At 40.2% G+C, this 26313-nt stretch overlaps 1 protein-coding gene across 1 annotated transcript; it reads right to left on the bottom strand.

The window, feature by feature from the left end:
* Positions 1–476: 476 nt before the first annotated feature.
* RYK (receptor-like tyrosine kinase) lies at positions 477–22383 on the bottom strand (the record flags this gene model as incomplete). The annotated part of the gene is made up of 7 exons (XM_009865275.1): positions 477–1188; positions 2019–2155; positions 5260–5419; positions 9094–9203; positions 11034–11166; positions 13010–13079; positions 22282–22383. Coding segments are annotated over 7 exons (824 nt in total), but the record flags the coding sequence as incomplete, so codon positions are not given.
* Positions 22384–26313: the final 3930 nt, after the last annotated feature.

The raw sequence follows: 26313 nt of genomic DNA, 5'->3' as shown, positions 1-26313 counted from the left end.
CAGCAGGGAGGGAGGCAGGCAATCCACCTTGTCTTCATGCCAGCTCCAGGCCGAGGGCAACCACCAACCCGCACATTCAATATGCAGGGCAATATGAGGGACCAAGCTGTCACATTAGATGTAATAGAAAAACATTCTTTACTCTGCAAGTGTCTTTACAAATATATATTTATATATTTAAGCCCATTTCAGGCCATAAAAGCCCATAAAAAACAACCAGTACCTTTCTGAATAAGAGAAACTGCAATCACAGAATCCAGAAGTCTGAGGTGAAAGACTCCCATACAAGGGCTGCTTTGGCACTTCTCTGAAGGCCTCTATTTAGCACATAAAAACATCTTAAAAAAAATCACATCAGCCTTTTATTTGAGAGGTGGGGGACCACTTTTACCCCACATCTTTACTACTCTCTGTATGAGGTAAACTGGAATCACTTTTACATAATCACTTACTGCTTTAAAAAGGAGATATTGTATCCTGAAGACCAGCTTTTCCACAAAAAATTTGTGAATGGGTTAAAAAAAAAAAGTAAGATGCCGCTTGTGGATCCAACCACAATGTGCTGTTGTCTCAAAATAGAAGTTGATACTAAAAAGCTATTCCAGATACATACAAGTACAAACACTAGAGCTGGTCAGAAAGATTCATTTTCAATATTTTTAAAAAGCAGGGAAAACTTTTTGCAGTGTGGCTTTTGCATTTATTTTCCCTATCTTCATTTTCCTACCAGTTCCATATACCCTTCAAAAAAAATCATGCCTGTTGTAAGAGTGCAAAGTCCATCCAAATCTCGTGTTTAAGTTCACTATCGCTACACTTTAAAAATCCTGTTGGCAAATAAAAAGTTCTCAATTTAATTTAGCAAAAGTGATATCTAGAAAATATTCAACATCAAGAGGTCTTACAAAAAACTTCAGACTACTAAGGCATTCTAAGGCACAGTGTTTTGGAAGAAGTGCTTTCTCCCTTTGGTGTTGCTTTATACACATCAGGTGTGTGAGTCCAAGTGATGCATGGAGGGGCAGATGTACGCCATGCCTTCTCCCAATCAGTGAATTGAATTTTCTTCTGCAGTTTCAGACATAAGCTCCCAATGCTGCATGAAATTCAGTTAGACATTGCACCAGCTGCTGAAACTTGGGTCTTTCTTCAGGATCTAGGGCCCAACAGCAGGCCATCACAGCAAAGCTGCAAGACAAAGACAAATGGAAGACATAAGAACATAAGGCAAGTGGCCACAGTCCCAGCCTGAAGTGAAAAACAGAAACCTGCTGACCAGAAAAAGAAAAGGAATCTTCTATCTTCCAATACAAGACGCTGAACAACAACTTCAGAAGAGAGACACTTGCAACGATCAATAAATGTGCTGTCCCTGGAAGTGCTGGTTCAATTTAGGATACAAGTCAGAGGCAATCCAGGAGGAATCAATACATATTTCACTGGAAATTGCTGAACTATTGTAAAAGTATAGTTCAAGGTGTTTCTGTGGGAGGTTTATGGGAAGGGGATTTAGAAGAACATCTAAGGCAGAAGGTAGTGCCTGTGCACGTGCCTTCTCCTATACCACCAGGATTATGAATAAATACCTCAAGTACTGCTGTTTAACTCCACTCTAGCACTTCTCAATTGTCTTGGTGAAAGAAGAGAGGTTCCTTCTACCTACAAACCTAGTGGCTTCCTAGACTGCAGCCCTACAAGCACTAGCATGAAAACCCCTGGTCCCTTTGCCCCCCTCCTCTCAATGTGCTGATCAACCCCATTTCTCCTGTGTGTCAGAGTAAGGAAAAGAGTTGGGTCAGGATTCAGTGAAACTCAACAACAATAAAAAACCCATGAAATTTTAGCCTGAGTTCCTTGGCGTAGGTCACTGAAGCCACCCAGATACTTATACGAAGATTTGTCTAAAAGGCAGAAAAAGCAGGCAGGGGAAGACAAACCCAGCTCTTTCATTTGTAAGACCACCTTAACATGCTGGTTGCAAAACACATTTTATCCTCTCTCCAAAAACACGCACTTACAGTTCATCAGGGCAGTTGATTGGCTGAGCTATTCGATAGCCGTCCTTTAAATAAGCAGCCATCTCAAAGGGGTCGATATCAACATACGGAGTCTGTCCTAAAGTCATCAGCTCCCACAGCGTTACTCCAAAGGCCCACTAAGAGGAAACAGTGTACAGCATTAACAGAACATGCCAGATTTTGAGAGCTCCTTCAGATGTTTCACAAAATCAGTCATAAATAAGACTGCACAAAGAAAGCTTTACATAAATGCTATATATGCCCAAGCTCAACATAATAACACTTTGTCTTGAACAGGGACAACTAGGGATCACAGAACAGGTGTCAGATAAACTAAAATTAAAATCGTAGTGCACTAAATTTTAAGTGCTAAAAAATAATGTGTTTACTGTATTTCTCAGCATGACATTTCAAAACATTTAACAAATCTAAGGAATATTAAACATCAAATCTTTGTTTTGAAAAATGTAGATTTTATATTATGTTTCGCCTCTTCAAAATACTACACAAAACTCTTCAAAACAAAGTCTGTGAAATTCAACGGTTCCAAAGAGCAGACTGAACGAAAACATCATGAAGTCAACGTCATCGGTGTATTTTGAGTATGTGCACAAGAGTAGGTAGGAATCATCGGAAAAAAGATTTCATCTAAGTAAACCTGACAGCTGGATCAGCATTCAACACATTCAGCTAACAATACTTGCCAAAAGGAGTTTAAGGTAATGAAAAAAAAAACCATTTAAAAAACAAAAAATCAATTAATGCACATGCAAGTACAGTCCAAGTAAAATGATTTTATTAGCTGCTATCAAGAGACCCAAGAGGAACAGAAATGGTGCTGGTAGTGCACCATGATGATTCACTGCTGCAAAAATCATGATATATTAAAAAGGAGCAGAATTCTACAAGTCTTGAAACATTCTTGGTATTAACGAAAAGAAACCCTGCCCCTGCCTCAACCAAAGCCTTAACTAAGGGATGCTGTCAGTGGACACTGATGGGAAGTTCAGGACAGGGACAAAGTCACAGTCTCACTCTGAAGAGCCATCTATGAGCAGTGTGGGAAGGCAGAGGACATCCTTTTTGTTTGCATTTAAGAAAAATGTCGAGGGATGAGTGGTGGTGCATCTAGAGCATGAGAATAAAGGGCAATTCAAGCAAAACTACTGTGAGAATATAGCTGTTTCTATTTCCATGAGTAGCTGCATAAAAATGGCATAAAGAGATGCAGAGCTTCATGTCCAACAGAGGGGGAAAAATACAGAATTAAAATTCAACAGGAACTGTGTTTTGTTTTTCTGCACTTTGATTGACTGATGTAACTGTTGGCAGAGGAGGAACACATTAGAATGTTTTGAGCCAGCAAAACCATTTTGAAGAAAAGTATCCAAAAAGCAAATGTATAACACATGCCAATTGCACCTTAACAGACCCTGCGTAAATTGTTTGTAATTTAAGTTATCTGCAACTGGTAACTTGACTGATTCCTAGCAAGCAGACAGAAAAATATTACACCATATTTGTGAAAAGCATCCAGGGTATTTTTTTAATATGGCCTGAGCACTAGTAGCAACCATGGCAATGAGGAAAAAAAGAGAAAAGCCAACAAGAACTTTTCAAAAGTTTTCAAAACTAGCACATTTTAAGATGCAGATTACAACCTCTGGATACAGCCATGTTAAAGGAAAGCATCATCATCAAAGAAAATACACGCAGGAAGACACAGACCACAAGGGCACGTGGTTTACCATTAATTAGCACTCTGCCACAGGTTGATCTTCAAGCACAAGCTCCTGTAAGCACAGGAACAGTCTGTTCTAACGTGCAGGAAGCTAAGCAAGCATGGTAGAAGGCAACCCACAGATGCAGTGAGGAAGGAAAGAGAAGGTGGAAGCATGAGAAGGCTACTTGAGGAATACAGTAAGAATGCGCCAAGCATGCAAGGATGGAGTTTGAAAAAAACAAAGCTCAGCAGAGTTAAAACTACCAGAAATGCTCAGCATTTAGGCAACACTGAAGCCAACCACATTCATACCAGACCACTGCACCAGACAGGACACATCTGAGAGTGTCAAGGGAGCTGAGGCCTTTGCAATGCTGCTCTTTGAAAGGCCGCCACAACTGGTGGAGGAAGCTGACAACTAGAACAAAGGCACCCTCCTCTTCAAGAGGTGGGACCCAGAGAGCTACAGGCCAGGCAGTCTAACAGCAGTTACCGCTACCGTTAGGGAACTCGTGATCCTGGAAGTCACTTCCATGTACATGAAGCAATAAGGTGTCTGTGAACAGCCAGAGTGGATTTACCAAGTGCTAACTGTGCCCGCGTAACTTGGCTAGTTCCCTGGTGAGAAGGCAGCATTAGTGGACACAGGGTGAGCAACGGATGTTCACCTTGACATCAGCAAGGCCTTTGATATCATCTTCTATAGCATCCTTATCACCAAACTAGTGAGACACAGACACTGAAGTGGCTGGACTGCTGGATTAAAACTGCTACAACCAGCTGGTTACTAGCAGCATTGTTTAGGAATTAGTACTGGTTTATCTTCATTATGAACAACCAGGAAGTTTGTGGATTATATCAATCCGGGCACAGAGTGGCTGACAGGCTGGAGGACAGGGCTCTGCAGAAGGACCTCAAGAAGCAAGAAAAACGGGCTGACAGGAACCTCAAAGTTCTGAGAAAGCAAATGTGATGTCCTGCATCTGGGAGGGAAGAGCTCTGTGCACCTGGGCTGGCTGGGGCACACTGCCTAGAAAGTCGCTGGGGATCCTGGTGAAGCAGTTGAGCGCATCAGCAGCATGCTTCAAGCGAAAGAGGCCAGGTGCATCCTGTGCCGTGTTAGCCCAAGCGCAGCAGCAGGTCAAGGGAAGCAATTCTTCCCTCTTTTGTACATCTGTGAAACTGCAACTGAAATGCCCTGTTGTGGACTTTTGATTACATTCAGTCAAGTAGCAGATAAGTTCCAATACAGATGCTTACTGAATTTAATTTCCTTTTCTGCGAACACTACCAAGGGTGCAGCAGACAATGTTGCTGCGTAAGAAGGGTCTGCTTGACCTTTAACCTATCTGCCATGATCAGCAAGTGGGGGAAGCAAGCGTACAGATGCTGTTCTGGAAAAATCACTGTTAATTAATTCAGTGGTATGATTCTCAAACAGATGAAAGAAGGGAAAAAAGTCAACAAAACACATTTTAAAAACGTAAGGAAAATAAACAAAAAACCACAACAACTTACCACATCACTAGCACTGGAAAATTCATTGTTTACCAGACTTTCAAGAGCCATCCATCGAACTGGTCTGTTTTCATTATCTCCCAGGCAATGGTAGTCCATAGGAAATAGGTCTCTAGAGAGTGCATTGTCTGTAATCTTAACCTGAAGTGCCTCGTCAATGCTAATTAAAAGAATAGAAGCATTTAACAAATTTGGCATACAGTTTTACAGAAAATATTCATGCTCAATCTTAAATTTCAGACTCAGGATTTTATTGGGGAACACTAATCACACTATCAACATTTCAAAGGCCTAGCATTCTTCTAGATCAAGACATATTCTGTGATTATCAAATATTAAAGAACATATTTACTCTGCATTAACAGATAAGCACTGTAAAAATCAGAAGTCTTAAGATTAAATAAACACAAGTGCAAAAATATACAGTTAAAACAAACTACTCCCTTAAATTACTCTCCCTCCCTTGGAGACCTCCTATCAGATCAATTAAACAAATTTTGGCTATAGTACCTCTGTAGCAAAAACGAGCCAAAGATTTAAGCAAAGCAAAATCTAGTAATATCTTGTTAAATAACCAATACTATTTGCGGCCTAAAATGCCTGTCTCTAATCCAGCAATCTGGTAAGATATTATTTATTTCCCTCCACAAGAGATACTCATTCTGACTGTTGTCAGAAGTAGCATACTGGCTAAGGGAAACTTACTTTTAGTCAACAAAAAATGACTTCAAAAAGCTCATGCAGCTTACTTCTTTTTCCCCCCTCTGGGACGTGTAAAAATGAAACAAAAAAATAGAAATAACATTGGGTTAGGGGGATTGTAACAAAATGACACTTTGCTGTTTTCTCACCTTGCCAACTATTTCCTTATTTTGATGAGAAAAATTAAATAGAAATGCTCAAATTTGTGTGTTCCCTGCCTATCTGAAGTGTTGCCTTATTTATTCCAGTTCTATGCATTTTCAGGTAAGTTCGCTGCCCTCAAAATACATAGACAAGGAAATTTCCATATCTAATCATTCTTATAAGAGTTCATATTCCTAGAAAACCTGGCTGTAAACAAACACAATACAAAGGGTAATTTCCCAGCGATGCGACGTGCGTAATCTCTATGTCCACTCTAACTGGGCCCAACCGTGCCACAGGCACAGGAGACCCAAAAGCATTTCCTCCTTTAATAAACCTGCCAAGACCGTTGCAATCCTGGCTCCCTTCCCAAAATTAGGGCACATGCACAAAGGTCTGATACAGTCCATATAAACTCCTCCCAGTCTTTCACCGCATGGGAATAGACCCGGGGAAGCAAGGAGAAGCAGATAAGCAGAAGTCCTTCAAGGGATCCTGGCTACTGACACCCTCTTTAAAAACCTAACGTTAGCCCAAGATGCCTCGTACTGCAGCACGATCAGTAAATGCCCAGTTCCTGCCTGCATTTCTCATGCAGAAAGAGCACCAGGTGCACTATGAATTGATTTTTGTCAGCAGTCCAGATCACGTGCGTCGGCACCTAAGTGAAACTGGACTTTGCCCCAGAAGGACAAAGAGCCAAGCAGCCTGGGCTGCAGCAAGGGCATTCGGCTATTGAGTCACTGCACAGAAGTGACAGGTTGTCACAAGGTAATTTCCCTGCAGCACTGCTTATGATCTTTGTCTCCTGTGGTACCACTTCTCCCTTAACATGCTCACCAGAGAGGAAAAGGAATACAAATTAGGAAGAGTCTCTCAGGAACTCCATAAAACTGAGCATCCTTATGCCATGTAAGAGCCAGGAAAGATTCTGCTGGACTAGCCTGGTGGCACCCGTTCAAAAGCACAAAGGATGGCTTCACGGTGGATCTCACTGCTCACCATGCCCCAGCATTTTGCTACATCTGTGCTTAAGTGTCACCTGGGTGCCTCTTTTTGTCCCCCAGATGCAACATCACAGCCCCGGCTGGTATGCTTGAAGAACTGGGCCAAAGGCACCTGAGAGGACTGAGTGGTTTTGTGGACAGAAGCACAGTGGACAAAAACTGTAGCAACGGTGACCCCTGACAACCCTGAGGGACTAAGCAGGCAAGTCAGTCCAAATTTCAGGAGCAGAACCTATTCTGATGTTAGGAATGTGACTCATGTTTTGCTATTAATTGCTGAGCCAAATGTGCAGAGCTCTCTAACAGACACCAGTAGCATGGCGCCAAGACAGACCACACACTAGAAGTACAGGCTGTCCCCAAGACAAAAACTGGGCTACCACTTCAAGGATGATGTGGGAACAATCAAAGCAAACCCTCAACCAAAAAGGGGTACAAGAAGATATTGGAAGGACTGAGACCGTGAGGATCCAGGAGGTATTTCCAAGGGCGTATTCGTAAACATATTGGCAAATAAGGAAAGAACACATTCAGAAATGTGGCAAAAAGTTGAAAGAGATGGAAGTCAAAGAACAGGAAACAAGACAGTAACCCAGTCACTCCTCCTTCCTGCACAAGTGAGAAACCTGAAGATTCAGGAGTGTGCTCCAGTCTTTGCACCATTTGCCCTGGCAGAAGATTGGGCCTTAGAAAACCCTGCAGGTGTTGTTGGCTAAGGCAAAAAGTCTCTCACATTACACATGATGCACACCTCAAGGTCATCAGGATGTGGGTGGCATTTCTGAAAAACTAACTAGTTTATCAATCAAACACAAGAGGAATCAAGGAGATGACTACACCATGAGGCACTTTATTTTCTTCCAAAAATAAATGAAGCATTGTAACTGAAGGAATGCAACATGTGCATTCATCCCAAGGGATCCAACGATTATGTACTGTTTCACACATGAAATTGTTTAAAGTAGAGCTCATCAAATCTCAAAATCACCTCTAACAGTCAATATCAACTTAAAAAACGTTATATTCATCAGTAATTCAGTTACCACATTAGAAGGTACTTCACTGACTAACGATTTGTACACAGCTCTGGGATATAAAACAGAGGTTGCTTCTTTCTCTTTTTCTTTCATTGGTAGCTCATTAACAGACTGGTGCATGTCCTTGGGGCAAGGAGGGGGCAGGCAAAAGGAGAAGTGTGTCTCTAAATCCAGAAATTGAATTTAAGGCTTCAAACACGGTCTTGAATTCAGAAAAGTAACTGTGTTACTTGAATTATGATGTTATTTACAGATATCCTAAAACTAAACTCAGAGACTAAACTGCCCCCTTTGATATTTTCAGATGTTCAGTTAAGTTCAGGTAGAGCCCTATATTTTCTGTTTCCATTTATTAGGTATTAAAACAGGTGAAGAATGAGCACAGCTGGCAGTTTCCAAGCGATACGGTTTACAGAAAGCCAAACACCTCCATCTCTACATTTTGAGGGTGTATTCCAGCCAGAAGGTGGTCTCAAGCCCTACCTTGGCACACCTATCATTAAAAAGTGCATTCATATCTATCAATCATTTGACATCTAAGAAATCTACCAATGAACTAAACCATTAAGCCATTTTTAAGGAAAAAAAAAAAAGGAAGAAAAACAACTTTATACAAAAATCTATCTATTTATAAACTGCTAAAGATATTCCAAGTTTTTATTAAAGCTTAAGGAAAACTTCAGTATTTTTCAGTCCTTTAAAAAAGTGATACACAAAACCTAGCAAAAGCAATTATATAAGATGACCACATTTTTTCTCCTTAAAAAAACATGCTTTCTGCTTCACTTCAAGTTTAGAAGAAAACAGCTTCACTGCCAAAACTATTCGCCCAAAATTCGATGAAAAACCCAATCAGCAGCATATTTTAAAGGACAGATCAGTCAACTGGAGAAAGTCCATCCTAGCTCTAGCTACTGATGTACCATTGTCTGCAATGTACTTACACACAGTTTCTAGCAGCCAGGTCTTTGTGAATGACCTCCCGTCTGGCCAAATAACTCATCCCACATGCAATCTGAATAGCCATATGTACAAGATCCTGCTGGGAAATCGCCTGCAAAAGCACAGAACAAGAATCATTGTAAAACTGCCAGCCTGTGTCTGTTCTGTTGTATTCTAGTGCTCCTTCCCCTTTAGTAGTAACTACAGACACTATCACCTGTTGAAAATTTATGAAGACTCTTTAATCAAAATTTTAATTACTTTTTTTGGTTTTGACATGCCAGGGCCAAATGTTTCCAGTTTGCAATTGCCTCACTGCTATAGAGCTTCTCCTTTGATTAGTGGCAAACACGGGCAAAAATGGTCATTTTCTCTCTTCTTATCACACCTCAGCTTTCTGTTTCCCTGGAAACCAACTCATTTTCAGGCAACAGAGCACTAACAGCAGTCAAAATTCCTGTCGCTACCTACTGCTGAAAAAAAGCATCAAAGGCTGTTCTCCATCTACCTTTACAACTTCACAGTCCTATATAAATTAAACCCTGGCACATATTTACACCTTGGATTCCCTCTTCCATTTCTCAGTATGCAATTGGACACACTGAAGTTGCAAGACTGAGGCTAAAATAAAACTTAAGTAAAATAATCATAGAATCATAGCATGGTTTGGGTTGGAAGGGACTTTAAAGATCATCTAGGTCCAATCCTCCTGCCATAGCACATCCCACTAGACCCACTAGGTTGTTCAAAGCCTCATTCAACCTGACCTTAACAGGGTGTTATTAAGCACAATAGCAACATATTACTTCAGAAAACTCAAGTTTGCTTTAGTTATGTGTAGAACAGTTCCATCTTAAAAGTATCTAGGACACCAAATGTCCCATCTTTTGACAGTTGGGCGCAGTCATACCTAGTAACTGAGAGGCAAATCCTGTCTGACATACTACGGACTATAAATACCATTTCTACTTAAATTCCTGGAAAGGGATATTGGCGTATTGCATAGGGATTTTAAACTCAGATTAAGTAGCAAAATAAGTAAAAATCAAAGTTGAAAGTTCGTAGTCACTTATCATAGCTTGTAAATTAAGACAGTAGGCAGCTCTTGCTAATTTGAAATCAGGTACATAACTCAGACAAATGCTGACCTCAGGAAACAAGATTTCATTTTGTGCTTGGTTAGTTTAAAGGCTAAACTAAGGTGAAGTTGAAGAAAATGCAAGACAAGGTAATCCTAATAAGAGGCATGATTGTACTACATATACACATTCATCACTAAACACTCAGATTTTTAAAAATAAGCAAAATATGTTCTTATCTAGGAATATTTTCTCACTTCTCATAAAGTACAATGCAACAGACTCCACTGAAACACACTAAAGTTATGAATGCTAAAGAGCACTCACAGCAGTAAAAAAACAAAACCCAGATTGCTTTAATATCTAACTTTAAATAAATTCAGTTATTTTACTTAATAGCAAACCTATAGCAGCACCTTAAAAGTTTAACAGAAGTGCTTTAGGCTTACTGTAAAATAATTAAGAACAACAGTAATTCAAGAGATAATCTATAACTCATACCAAAAAGTAAATCAGTACATCTGAAATTTCTCCATACACCATTTTCCCTTATGTATTCCAACTTACATACACAATGATATACCATTTTCTCTATTTTTCAGTATTTTTATAGATGCACTGATATACCAGCTACTACCCTAATCAGACTTTAACTCAGCTTCAAGCCCTCTGAACGCAACCAAGGCTGCTTTCCTTGGTTTCCTTGAACCAACACAAACACTTGCTGGGGAACCTGCTTGCCAGTTCTGTCATTGTCACAGCAGATCAGGTGAATACCACAACTATTCCTTTTAAGGCACACACAGAGATGACAAACCAAGTCTGAGCTTAACGGGTAAGAAGTTAGAGGTTTCTGAGTGTACCTGAGGATTGTTGGCCTCTACCAGCTTGCACTGTCGCAAGAATAGTTTAAGGTTCCCCCAGTTCATGTACGGCAGCAGCACCATTGGTTTCTCCCCCTCTTCTATACAGACATGAGTGATAGGTAGCAGGTTCCTGGAAGACAGAGAGACGTTTCTAATTTTATGAAACTGGAATTTGATTAAAATCTTCTTGATCCCCAAACACAGTAAGTAAAAATTATTCAACACTGAAAAGCATTTAATCTTGTATTAAGAATCGCAGAGCACAAGGTCTCCAAATAACTGAAGCCCTAGACATGGGGTTTTTTTTTCAAATGAGATAGATGTCCGAGTACTTTCGCATTAGGAAGAATACTCCAATTTTTTTCAATTGGTCCAAAAAGGCTGAATTCCTGTGTATACAGGTTATTCCTCAATTTGAAAGTGTATGATTCTAAATGCAACTACAAACATGAAACATACAGCTCAATTACAGTGCTTTTAAAAAAAAAAAGTCAAACCATCATGTTTGATCCACTTCAATATGACAGAACAAAAAATTTTAGTTTTGAATTAACAAAACATTAAATTTCACTCTAAATGCAGAAGAATCTCAGGAGTTTTATCACAGGTGTTTTAGAATCACAGACTCATTTAGGTCAAAAAAGACCTTTAAGATCGAGTCCAATAGTAAACCTAACAGCATCAAGTCCACCTCTAAACAACTTTAAAGGTCCATTCCAACCTTCCTTATGGCTCAGATAACCCCATGTTGCATTGTTTCTAAACATAATTCTATAGTATCAACATATAAACCTGAAGCAACTTGAAACAAACTGTATACAGATACAATTTCCCACCAAACATTTCTTAAAAAAAAAAATTGTATCTTCTACTGACCACATATTAGTAAGTCTTTAGGGAGCTACAATGATTTTTAGAAGGCAACTCTGCCTGATAGTCAGGTGTCTACATGCCTAGGTAGCTCTGCCTTCAATTAAGATAAAGGTCTTACCTTTATGGGTAGTCTACAGAAAAAGCAGCTTTTTGGACTTCTAAAAGATTTGACTTGTAAAACGGAGTGTAACAGCTCATTTTGAATGAGGAGATGGGGGTGTTTCATTTTGCTTCAGTTTTAAGTATGTTTCCCCAAGAACTTGCTACTTGTCTTAATACAATCCCGTATTTTAGCCCAGGCCCTCACTATAATAACTCTCTGAAAAACAACTTCTAAATGAACTGTTGAAAATACATTTATATTGAAAATAGAAATGAACTACAGAATTCTACTTGAACTATTTTAATTTCCTTCACATTACCAGTAGAAAGTACAATTACCATCATGAATTACTTGATGATGAGCCACTTCTTACCTGCATACATGCCAGTAATGAAGATCTTTTAAGGCAAATGTCAGCCTGTAATCGAAGCTGCAAAATTGCCACTAACTCAAGATGTTTGGGGCATCACTTTAAAAAAACTTAAGCCATCATCCCAGAAAAATATGGCACTAATTCTCAGAGGAATAAATCCCATCAGTGATGTTACAATTCCACACCAGGACAACACATGTGCGAGAGTCCTGAAAAGCATTTCCTTGTGTCCATATGGGAGGATGGCACTTAAACAACATACACGTGTCTGCAGTATCTCTTTCTGTAATAACTAAGAATATATAAAAGGAATATCTACCCATATTTCACTGCGTGGCTTGGAACATCAAACCAAAGACTCCCCGTTTTCCTATATGCTGCTACTGTTTGGTTTTACAGACGGAAAAAAAGCTTAAGCACCCTTTGCGATAAGAAGCGTATCTAGAATTCTTAACCTGAAGTGACACAAAAATAGTTTCAGCTTTTTACGGCTTGAAATTCAAACATTAAAAAATGTTGCTGAATTCTGAAAAAAAATGTTTCCTCTCCCCCTAGAGAGCTTTAAGCACATGTATTTTCAGTGCATACAGATACAGTTTTACTTACAAACACTACTTAGCTTACCTGTGATGAAGTCCTCTGAGTTTACAGCTTTCAGTCAGCATCATTGTCACCTGCACCTCTGAGGCCTGATCTAATAAAAAAATAAAACCACACCATAAAATAAACTAAGGAACTGCGGATACAACTTTGGAAATAAATCAACATACTAATTTAAATTTGGTCCAGATTTGCAAGTCAGTTAAGGTCATTTGAGCACAAACAGAACTTGTTTGCCTACTTTTTTTAAATGGCATTTAAAAAAAACTCCAAATGAGTGAGCCAAGTTCTAGGGCATAGTTCTGATTAAACAAACACAGTGAAGCCAAAAAAGGAAATAAAACACTCTCCAGGTGCTGACAGATTGTACTTTTGCCACTTCCCGACAGCTTCTGCACAGGCATGAACTGCCTGCACTGGGCAGCACAGTCACATCCTGCGCATGGGGCTGGTGCTGCTGGAAGAAGGGGAGCGTGCTGGGCATTTCCCAAAAGCACAGAAGCGCTCAGAAGACATTGGTTTGCCGCTGAATTACCAACAGAGGCTTCTCCAGATTTCATCCACACTGATGGAGACCATTCACTTCTAGATTTACTTATTTATTGCTCTCTACCTGGAACACTTGACTCTTGATAATCCTGAAAATGTTTGTTGTTTCCTTCTCAACCTTTTGAACCACAACACAACCCTCTCCCCCCCAAAAAAGAAAACAAACAAACAAACAAACCACCAAAAAACAGAAACAAATCAAAACACCACCGTAGCCAGCTAAAATTCAAGCACCTGTGGTAACTCCAGTAACCCACAGCAATCTACAGGGCAGAAGAATCTACAGGGCAGAAGCAGAAGTGTTGCCTGGAACACCTTCCCCACAAATATTTTTGTGTTTGCTTTTCCTCCCCCTCCCCTGGTGGCACAAAGTAACAGGGCATCTTAACACAGCGTAAATCAGAGCTCTCACAATCCCACCCTCCTCATAACTGGGTGCATGTTCTGTCTCTCCTTCGTGCCAGAACTAGTACCAGTGTGCCTAAGCAGCAAGCTAGCACAGGAGAGAGCCAAGAGTTTTCCTTGCTGCATTAGGATGAATTTACGTATTACAGATGAGTCAAACCAACGTTTTACTGCCCTGGGAGGAAATCGGCGAGAACTCATCTGTTCTTTTCTCTTCTTCAAAGTCTTACCCTCCTCCCTGGACCTGCTCTGACACCCTTTCCTAATTGAATTTTAACCCTGCGAAGGAAAACATGACTTTTGACTGAGTTAGGACTAGGGAACACGGTCAGTGTAGATGAGCACAAGGTAGGGGCAGAAAGCCCAGAGGGAGAGCATGGCCTCTCCATCACAGCAATGGCAAGCTGAACAGACAGCCTCTAACCATAACACACAAATTGGCATTTAGCTTTCCAGATCTGCTGGAAGTGGAGAGAGCTTCAGGCACAACTGAGCTCCTGCCTAGGAAGGGTTCATCAAAAGAGAAATTGTGCAGCTCGAGAACCCAAGAGACAAAGAACATTGGCTGGACTGAGAAAGTTCCACTAAGTCAAGGAAAGAAATTATTTGCCAAGACACACTACTTCAAAGATTCTTTACCACCTTGGCTCAGGAGAGATTAAAAAGGAGGCATGCCTCCCCAAAAACATGCCAGCACTTAACAAGAAAGAGATCAGGAGATGGAGGTTATAAATGCAGAGAGAGGCCCCAGTCAGAGGCACTGACCCCTAAGCATGCCTGGATACCCCAAGGAGCATCACTGCCTCCACCCTGTACAGGTTGGAAGGACCAAGATCACCAAGAGACAAAACACAGCACTCCAAAGAGTTCAGACATAGAGGTGCCATTAGTGACAATTATGGCTGCCAGTATATTATAGGATGCATCAAAATGGCGCATCTCCTTGCATTTGATAACAAGTATGTGTGGGGGAGGGTAGGAACAGGCTCTTGTAGTGTAGGAAATATTTAAGTAATGGCCAGCTGAAGCCTCTAGTTTGCACTCCAAAAGAGACATGACAAAGAGAAGGTTCTATCTACTGTGTAGCAACAGAACTGAAATGTTTTATTTGTGATGAATTTGATACGTAGGAGACAGACTCAAAAGGCTTGCAAACATGTAAGAAAACCCAAGATACTACATCAAAATGAAGTTATATAGGCATGAAGGGCTGAATTATCCAACTGGTATAAAGGGCAAGAAGAATCAAAAATAAAGGTGCAAAAGCATATTGTAAGAAATTAGAGGAACTGCCAGCAGGCTACTAGCACACAACTCCAGGTTTAAATACACTGATTACTAGAACTCAAAGATCACAACCTCTTCAACCCAGCATATGATGAAGGGAGGAAAGATATTACTAAGTGTGAATTTAACCTGACTCACTTATATGCCCTTTGTCCCCGCTTAACTGGTTTGCTTTTAATTATGAGAGCCACCAAGCAATAATCTGAAGCTCTAAATCCAAGATTATTTAAGACTGGCTTTAAAATCTACAGAACAAGTTAATCTGGTTCAGACAATGCACCTACTCATCTCTTCACACTAACACTGTAAGAGATTGACACTCATGCTGATGCCTCTCCCTTTCCATCACACAGGGTGTTTCTCAGCAGGTCACTGCTACATTTCATTGGTTCTTTCCGTTCAGAGACACTGTGCTGTAGTTGCTGAGCACCCAAAATGAGGATTAACTCCCATTCAAGTATATACGGAAATCTAAATCTTATCTTGTGAAACAGTCCCAGCATCCGTATTGTGTTTTCTTATCAATATTATTTCCTTGGTTTTTGTATGGAAAAAACTTATACAACACCAACAAATTCAACAACTAAGAACAAACAATAGCCGTACAAGGCCAACTCTCCTCTACCTTAGACCAGTGCCAATTTAGAATAACCACACAATTTGATTATTGTGGTTTTGTACTCAGTGTAATTCAAAACAGAATATAAATCATCACTTCAAGTAATTCTAGTCAAAAGGCAGTCAAAAAAACCCAAACAACCAGAAGCCAAAATAATGCTACTGCAACAGTCCCTATTCCAATTAGACTTCTTTTTAAGCTATTTTCTTTAGCTACACAACAAGAAGTACATTTAATAAACTGTCACATTTAGATTATAACACTTTTGAGCATTCAACAGACAGGTCTTCATAGATTAGGAACAAGGTGATTTCGGTAATAATACATTTTGTTGTAGAGGACCTGGTGACCTAGTGACCATCCTGCATTGAAAACCCTTAAAAACAATCCAGAGAGTCCACAGAATTTCTGGCTTTGAGATGAGGAAGATGCAGTCCCAAAGCAAATTCAGCGACAGCTGTGGCCCAGCAACTCCAGCTTGGTGAGATATTTTTACGAGGACATACTAAGGTGAATACTGCAGATTTCATTTTCCTGCCAGGGCCAAACTATAACGCTGTACCATATATCAGGTCTCTAAGCATTACATGTAAGCACACACAGGTTGGCATTTTATTCACAGCACTGTTTGCGTAGCCACACAAAACGAGACCTGGGGAATGATCTTGCCTGTGGGCATTCTTACGTTTTTGACCTTTGCGGCTCATTTATTCTGTACCATATCTGTGAAGTCATTTGATATGAACGCAGCCACACACACAGCTAAAGAGGGGGGAATGGGGAGAAAGCCTTCCACAGAGCCAGAAACCTCTTACATTAGAATACCTATTTAAAGCCACGGCAGAGGAAGCCATAGTCTCCCATATATTAAATTTTTGCATCAGGAAGCAATCCTGAGTTTAAGTCAAACACTCCAGGGCAAGGCAACAAGAACTTGTTGCACCACTTCTTCAAAGCCCTTAAAAAAAGCTAAACATCCCCTTGAGATATTAACACTATTTGTGATTAAGAATACGTCAGTGCTCAATAATTCATGCAGTTGCAGCCTGATGATCACGAGGTGTAGCCAAGGCTTAGAAGCACTGGCCTGGAAGAGGATCATCTATTTTCACAAGGCTATCATGCATCAACAGCTGAGTAACTGAACATCAAAGACTTCAGGTCACATGAGTTGAAAAAGATTTAATACTCAGTAGTACCACTAGATGCTCAAGTAGGACCAAAATAATCCAACTTTCAGAAGGTGCTTAAAAACAAGACTGAGATAGATGTAAAAGCATTCCAGAGTAGGAAGATGCTTTTAAAGCACCGGTTTTACCCTTTCTGTGCCAAGAGTCTTGCTGTAAAAGTCTACCCTAAGGCACACAGCATGAACAAACTAGGATTTCAAGAAGCTTTGATATGGCTGCAAGTTTACCTCATGATATTACGTTATTTGTATATAGCCAGGCACAATGGGGCTTTTGGCACTACTATTTTAATATAAAAGACTAATCTCTCCACACAATTCTGGCATGTGTGACACGTGCTGAGGCTATTCCTGATTCATGCGAAGAAAGAGCATCTATTTAATTTTTACCAGCTTCTCAAAGTCCATCCACAAAACTGCATTTTCTGAGTTTTAAAAATCTTTGTTTAGCATCATTTAGTCACATGAGTAACTAACACTTGAAAAAAATCTCTGGGAGGTTTTGCTTCCAATTTTCTCCAAGACTGGCCACTCGTAACAACCGCAGAGCGTCATGCTCTATATTCACTATGTTGCAGCATATCAGAAAAGAGTCACTCCACACCTCAAATTGCTTATCAGAGAAGAAAAGCAGCAATTACCTGGATATTGCAGTGGGTTACCCAATTAGCCGGATGGCTTTCAATAATATTTTAAGTCTGACTTCCTAGAATCTCAAAATAGCAAAGCTCTGCATTACAACTTAAGGAGTTCAGTTTGTAGCAAGGTCATAGAAATCTGTTTCTTCAGTTAGAGGACAAGGTAGAATCTTAAAAGCAATGTAAAAAGGTTTCAAAACTGAAAGCCATTCAAGACCCTTTCATAGCCCACTATGGGCAGTTACACACAGCAATTTCTTTTAGCACTCCTATCAGAAGCAGCTCTGCAAACATTATAGCTACGAAGTTTAAGGCTTCTGATAAACGTGTTTCCTAAAAGCAATATTTAAAAAGGTATTTGACCTGAAGCTTTTCTCATTTTTGCACCATTTGTATCATCTCACTCCCATGCAAAGTTCCTTCTGCCTCATACTGCAAGCTAGTATTCCCCAACATCAGAACACTTATACAACTCGTTTTCTATATGGCTACTTGTTTTTACAAAGCTTGTATTACCCTTACTATCTCTCAGACGTGTGCTTTGCCAAATACACTGTGACAAAGTGCACAATCGCAAGTTATTGAAGGGTGAAAAGCATACAGACAGGCAGGCACATCGCTCAGACTGTGTCCATAGGAACGGAGTGTAGTACTAGAACTGCCCTAAAAGTTCAGCTTTGGGCAAGAAACAATCCTAGTATCAACACATCCTTTTTAATTACTGCTGCTTATGCAGAGCACTTAATTATGTAAAATTTCTCCCAAGGCAGAATTCAATCCCAGTTCAAAGAGAATACATGCCTGAATATTGCTTTAACCCTTCAACACAAGTTCTAGAGTTTTTGGAAGAAATTCAGCACTTGGTGACTACGCTGAGTTCATGTCTTTTATACATGATATTTTTAATGGTGCTTGCAGATATTTTCAGAACTTTTCTTCAGCAGAAGTATGAACTGCTTAAGGAATGAAGTGGTCACGATCCAGAGCTTGCTTTTCATAGGTAGAAGGGAAAGTACAAACACAAAAATATTTATGCACTTTTTAAAGCATGTCAAGAGGCCCTAAGAAAGTGACAAGTTACCATGGAAGCCAGCAGCACAGCCAATGGCTTTCTGCCTACCACAGAAGTGAAGGAAAACGTCCTTGCTCCTGTTTAGCTGCTCTATCACATGTCGAGATAGCTACAGAGCCTTTCAGGTAACAGCTGTACTGCAATACATCACCCTCTATCTGCTTTACAAGGCAATCACGCATCCTGCAGAATTCACATCTCTATGGTAATACACACATACACAAATGACAAAATAAGGAGGTTACAACACAGTACACTATGCTTAGTCTTATAAAAATGTCAACAGAGCAGGATTTCTCTTCCAATCTTGATACCCAGGCTATTTATATCAAAATGTTTCTTTCCGTACCACAACTACACATTTATTTTCCAAAGCAACACAGTTCCTATTTTCAAATTCAAATCTAATTTTAATATACTCTGGAAATGATTCAAAACTACACTGCTAAAACGGGGAATGCTGTTCTTGTTTTCTTACATTGCAAATACACATACAGTTTAAAACCATAGAAAAGGGCAGAGAGAAGTATGATTTGGGAATACTGCTACTTCTCTACATAACAATACTAGAATCCAAGTAGCAGCAGCAAATAGCAACAAGCAAAAGGATCTTCATTTAGTAATCCATTTACCTTAAAATGAAGCTGAATGTGTAACTACATGCGAAATGAAACTGGCAAAGAGACATATAATTGATCTAATGTTTTAAAGTCTATCAACTTCTAAAAGGCAACAGCTAACAAAATTGAAATACAAGTAGTAATTTTAACTGTATGTAAATGAAAGTGTACTGTTGATTGTTTTTTTCTTTCCCTGTAGAAGCATATGGAATCTTTGAGTAGTACAACACTTTGGACATCAATCTCTAAGAGCTGCTACTGAACTTTTTTTTAATGTATATTGTACTATTTTAGCTTTTAGGATACTTTCTTAAATGAAAAATATAATGCTTTTTAAACAAATTTGCTGCTTTTCCCTAATTCTTTAAATTCAAGTATCTTCCTTTCCAAGGAAACTTAAGTATTTAACTCGGACTAGAAGCAGCTCTTTCCTGGAATTTTTTTAGTCATAAACTTTCTTCTACAGAAACAAAACCTTTTACTCTGATTTTGGAAGGTTAAATACTTTTAACAATTAGCTTGAATACTATAGATTTAAGGTATGAACTTAAATTCAGAAATATCTTCACAAGGCAGTGCTTTTAAGACTGAACTGTCCAGAAATGTAAATTCATTGCAATATAAAAATCATACCTTGGAAACAACTGTGTATGCTCCAGGTGTCAGTATACTCTATGTCTAAAACGAAGAAGAAACCCTTTGACTTGGTTAACACAAAGCTTAAGCCACTAAAGCACGCCTATTGCTTTCCCCTGCTTTACACAGCTTAAAGCCTCAGGATTTATATCCCTACACCTCTGAACTGTAGGGTCACCAACTTGCACTCGGCAAGGTTGCAAGCAGGCCAAAGCAGACATCACCTGAATGAAGACAGTAACAGGTCTGCACACTATGGACAGTTAAGTCCTACTTGTATTAACACAAAACATTTAACATCTACTAGGTTTCCTCGTATCTACAACTCAATACAAACTTGCACTACCAAGCACATGTTTTGACTTATACTAGAAGTGTACTACAAACACTTTGAAGGGACCTGCAGTCCTAAGATGTACCAGGTGAAATCACTTTCTCCAAGGCTTCCATTACAGCATCAGGATCCTTGTTGTCAATGTGGGTGCACTTTGAGCATCCCATCTGAGATTAACAACAAAAATTTTACCAAGTATAATGTTGGACGTAGCCAGGAGTGCTGAAAGAGTCCTTTAGTGTTCTACAGTAATATGAACAAAACTCATAGCTTTATTAAAGTTAATAAAATTATGAAGTCTTAAGAGTTAATCTTCACTTACACTACGACTTTGTTTCAAGTGCTCTACATGGGTGGTTTGTTTTCAAACACTACTTCCTTGTATATAAGAACAATCTTAAGTGGCTAGAAAATGAAAGAGAAGCAGTCAGGTTATCTTGTACAGCAACATCAGTTGTTTTTAACAAAAGTGTACCTTGGCCAGAATGTACTAAATGAGTCAGGGCTCTGCACTACTCAAACCCACTATGTACGTTCCTGGAATAATACAATTCCCATTTGTTCTGCAAAGAATTTTCTCCTTCACAGGAAAAGCACCATTAAACACTGTGTTCTTTAAATAAAGGGTGAAAAACGCATGTTTTCTTTCCCTTCTGACGTAAGATGATCTAGAAGATTCACAAGAAAGTCTATTTCACGCCATATAAAGGCAGAAGAGATTTGTCAACTGCTGGCTAGAGGTGTGATGCCAGCTTTGAGAAACATGCCAGCCAAGGCAGTTCCCAAAGTTGAGAGTGACTGGAAACCTCCTATCAGAAAGCAAAACATTACAACTTCATAAAACAATCCTACTGTAGAGCATGAAAGACAATGAAGAAAGCAAATGCCAGTTACATCTCTCATGTTTCTGACAAAGAACCCATTCAGGTTGTGTTGATCCATGGATTCCAATATCCCAAATATAGAACAGATAACATATGCTTGTTCTTACTGGTAAGGAGACACACATCGTTAATCTTCATGAACATCCATTTTAAGAAGAACGAAGGTGAACTATCCATACAAATGGCTAAATGGCACAAATTAATACATAGTAAAACTGCAAACAGAAAAGAACAACTGAATGTCCAACATTAAGGATCTGGAGAAAGTATGAACAAGTGACACCTTTTGCCCAGGGCTTCTGATCTTTACATTCCAAAAGTTATTAGAGCTTCCAGAAAGTTCGACTCTAATTTTGCCAAACAATACCTTTTTTTTTTTAATTTTAAGCTCTCGTCTTTGGCACAGAGCACTACACATAATGGAAGACTCATGCATCCAGACGCATTCTAAAACATTAGATGATACAGCATGAATTAATGTATTTCATGAACATGCAGGTAGAAGCTTTGTCACTACCCAGGGCATGTTACAGCTTTTCTCTGGAGCACACTATAGTTAGGTGAAAGAAAATCCTCTTCTAGAGGATCTGGAGTGAGCTTCTGGCACTCAGCGATGAATTCTGCCTTCAGACTGTACTTTTACAAAACAAGCGGTGTTGAGATTTCAACAGAATTGTCTCCAACTTTTCAGTCATATCAATTTACAAGCTCTGGAACAAGTACTCACTGAACTAGTTAAAAAGTACCGTTGAAAAGGACTTCAGTGGCTTAATGAACGGTTTAGATGAAAGATCCTAGGCAAATTCTGTCGCACAGGAGAAACTAGTCAGATAATGCTAAACAAGCAAACTCCAATCTATCTGCTTTGTGCACTGATGTTGCTTTATTAGGATCAAACTCACCCTGTAAGAATCTCAGCTTGAGAAAACGGGAACTACAATACATTCCTGGAAACTAGTCTCACACACTCTCTGAATGGCCTCTTTCACTTACCCAGCTTCTCTGGACAAAGGTAGGCAGGTCCAGGTTTTCCCAGGTTTTATGTATTACTGATCCCTTTAACAGGAGACCACCACTTCAGAAGGGAGAACAAGTACTAAGTTCAGGACAAAAAAATCAAGGCTTCTTGATCTCAGCACTCTTGGTTTATAGTAATGCTCAACACCTTAGCAGAGGGGAAGAAAACATCAGGGAAAGAAAGTGGGAAGGGCTGCTGCAGTTACTGCCATAACCAGTCAACTACCTTTGCAGAAAAGGATCAACTCCAGGGAGAGATAGAGAGATAGGCAAGAGGCAAACTGACAAAGCTGCAAACACTCTCCTCTTAGAGTGGGAAATACTCACAGATCTAACTACTGTCTGAAGAGCATGTCAGCCACAACTTTTATCTTCTCCAGGATATTAAATGAGGAAACTGACAACCCATTCTCCTCCGTCCACACTATTACAAATAACGTATCTTGAAAGTCTATGGGTCCTAACATACACTAGTAACTGAAGGAGGAACACAAGAGAGATCCATTTTGACAGGCACCTAATGCTATACCTATGACTTGACCTTTTTTCACAGGTTTTCCTAATGAGCAGCAGTCAGAAACCGTTACTTGAAAAACAGCACCTCTCCTAGTAGAGCAGAGGTCTTCTAAAAGCCAATACCCACGAGCTGCCCATGGTACAAGAAATCCAACACGTATACTAGTTGCTGGGCCTTCCTGAGTATATCCAGGGGATAATCACTTACTCCACTAGCTCCACCACTCTGTACAATGCAAATTTGCTATAATCAGTAGAGCTTGCAATGATAACACCCAGCACAAAACCACTTATATGTCAGTACACAGGTGCTACTCTGCAAGGGTGAAGATTTATAGCCAGTGACACAGCAGACAACTGCACCATGTCTATACACAGTTCTGAGGTTGGGGGAGGTGATTCTCCACCTCTACTCTGCCCTTGCAAGACCTGTGTTCAGCTCTGGGGTGCCCAGCACAAGAGAAAATGGATCTGTTAGAATGGGTCCAGAGGAGGCCATGAAAATGCTCTGAGGGCTGGAACACTGCTGGTATGGAGAAAGCCTGAAAAAGTTAAGGTTGTTCAGTCTGGGGAAGGAAGGAAAGGGGAAGGAAGGAAGGAAGGAAAGGGGAAGGAAGGAAGGAAGGAAGGAGCGGGGAAGGAAGGAAGGAAGGAAGGAAAGGGGGAGGAAGGAAGGAAGGAAGGAAGGAGGGAGGAAGGAAGGAAGGAAGGAAGGAAAGGGGGAGGAAGGAAGGAAGGAAGGAAGGAGGGAGGAAGGAAGGAAGGAAGGAAGGAAAGGGGAAGGAAGGAAAGGGAAGAAGTCTAGAGAAGGAAGACTTTATTGTGGCCTTTCAATACTTAAAGAGGGCTTATAAGAAAGGCCAAGAGAGACTTTTTAACATGGCCAGTAGTGACAGGACAAGGGGCAACAGTTTTGAACTGAAAGAGAGTAGATCTAGACTGGATATAAGGAAGACATTTATTTATTTTCACCATGAAGGTGAGGAGACACCAGAGCAGTTTGTCCAGAGAAGTTGTGGATGACCCATTGTTGGAAGTGTTTAAGGTTAGGCTGGATGGGGCTTTGAGGAACCTGACCTAGCGAAAGATGTCCCTGCCACAAAAAGAGAGCTGGACTAGATGTTACTTAAAGGTTCCTTCCAACCTAAATGATTAAGATTCTAATATGTAATTCCAGTTTGGGCACAAGTGCAGTGATTGCCATTTGCCATGTTCAGGTGTTCTCCTTCTAGCAACAACTCTACAGGTAAAGCTGTAGCAACTACCCTAATGTCAAAACAGTCAATGTAATGTCTTAAGTTTCTAAGGTCTGATCCTGATGAGAAGAAAGAAATGTTTTTACTCTCTAGGTTATTCTTCCTCATAGCATCTGCTAAAACAATTTCAGACCACATTTTTCAGAAGATCTGAAACACCCCACACCCTCCTTCCCATTATTTTCTGTCATTCAGAGTACTACTGGACTTCATCAAGTTCAGAGCGCACCACTGGATAACACAAGACAATTCTGGAGCAGCTCACACCTCTTTGTGGGACTAACTTAGCTACACAGACAAGGCCCTTCTGCTTTGTTTCTTTTTCATGACCTTCAGGTTCCTTTCTTGCCTTCAGCAACAGAGAGATACATTAGTCAGTTTAATAGTTCTCATACCCATCTCACTTTTATGGTCCTGCCCTACTCCCGTGTTTGTGCCAAAACAGCAGTGTGCGTGTGGTCACAGAATGAATGAGATCAAGGAAAAAGTCTGGTTAAGAGAAAATTTTTGAAGGTTTTTTCTTTCCAAGCAGATCAAATTCCCAACTTATTACATGACCCAGCTGCACACAACAGCTATCACAGCCAGAGTACGCAGATGAAGCTGCTAAACATTAGCACTGCAAATGAACTGCTGTAAGAAGTGGGAATGTTTACAGTTATTTTCCTAGCAACGTTCTGCTGCCCAAACCAGTACTATTTCACAGACAAATATCAGTAGAGTCCATATAGATCCTTTTAAAAGCCGAGAAATTCTCTACAGACAACAATTATGTGAATACAATTACTCCCTTAAGACCATGCTCCAGTTCACCGCAGCCAGCAAATATTCCACTGCAAAGGGAAGTGCTAAAGAAATCAGGATGTGTGCCGTATCAAAGATACAAGCCACTACAAGGGAGAAACGTGGCTTCAAGAGTGGACTGGAAGCCCCACTTTGGTAAAGCAGTTAGTTAAGCAGTGAGGGAAGGCAGCTAAATTAAGAACTGTTAGCACAAATGTTGTCTTGTCATTTTAACCAATGCTATAAAAAGTAAGCACGCTTAAGCAGCGCTGTACAGCTGTCAAACTGCCCTAGCTCGTAACAGTTTGGGGGCTCACAAGAGCCATAGCATTTGTTGACTCTGAATCAGGGCAGAGAATCCCCAGCTAACACAGCAAACTAGATCACGGATTAAGGCAACACTGGGGAATGATGCCCCAAGTTAGACTGCCTTGTAATACACAGAGCTCATATGATATGGTTAAGTCTTCCAGAAACTATATCAAATAAAACCAGAATGAGAGTCAGAACTGTTGGCAGGGAGGGGCAACAGAAGAGGGCAGAATTCAGGGAAAGTTCCTAAAATACTAGAAAAAAGCATCCTTTTTCAAAAAAATAAAATAAAAAAGTAATAGAATACTCTCCTGTGCTTCTTGCTGGAAGTCACTACAAGAAAATATTTACCTTTATGTAAGAGGACCATGACATTTAAGGCTATGACTGCTTCAGCAGACACAGTTCTAGGCACCACCATCGTGCTAAACGTTAGCTACCAACATATTGCAAAGAAGCAGCACATTTACCTTTCGGAAGCCTTCCCTGGACTGAACAGAAATTAAAAGTGTTACAGAATGAAAGCGTACCACCTCAGAGGCACTCCTGAAGAACTAAAGGAAGTATAAAGATATACTTATAGTCAAAAGTGACTATAAGAATAACTGTCACTCTGAATCTAGGAATGCTTACGGGGATGTGCAGGAAAATGACAGCAGCAAATCCTCACTGCTCAGCTCTCCCTGAATCCCATCAGCAGAAACACAAACAGTTGTTCCAGAGCAGAGATCAAGCTCTGCTGGCTGACTCAACATTGAGACAGATTTACTCACAGATTACCTCCCTGCAGCCCACAAAGCAATGCTTCACTGCCGGTACCCATCCCACCTTACAGTTCAGCCATACCCTGCTGGTTCAGAGGTCAGGGTTTGTTTGGCAGGAAAGGAGACTAATGTCACACAGCCTGTGCTGATTAGTCACAGCTGGTACCTGGCTCATAGTAAGGACAAGTTGGACTGTTTTAAATTCAACCTATTTCGTTAGAGCAGCAGGTCTGGTACTGGGCACACCATTCTGTTAGATCTACATCAAGAACAGCATGCAGCTGAAGACTGCAACAGTGTCAATCCCAAACTGCCACTTCAGACTGTATAAGAATCCCTTTTTTAGCTACTTTTATTCCAAATCAGGTTGATTTTCAAAAACTATTCCACTTGAAGTGAGCCTAAATCTTCTTCTAAGTGGCTTTCACAGAATCACAGAATGTCAGG

Source organism: Apaloderma vittatum, unplaced genomic scaffold (genome assembly GCF_000703405.1).
Source record: "Apaloderma vittatum isolate BGI_N311 unplaced genomic scaffold, ASM70340v1 scaffold4382, whole genome shotgun sequence".
NCBI classification, from domain to species: Eukaryota; Metazoa; Chordata; class Aves; order Trogoniformes; family Trogonidae; genus Apaloderma; species Apaloderma vittatum.
Note: the sequence above shows the minus strand (reverse complement) of the source record. Positions and strands in the feature narration are given on the sequence as shown.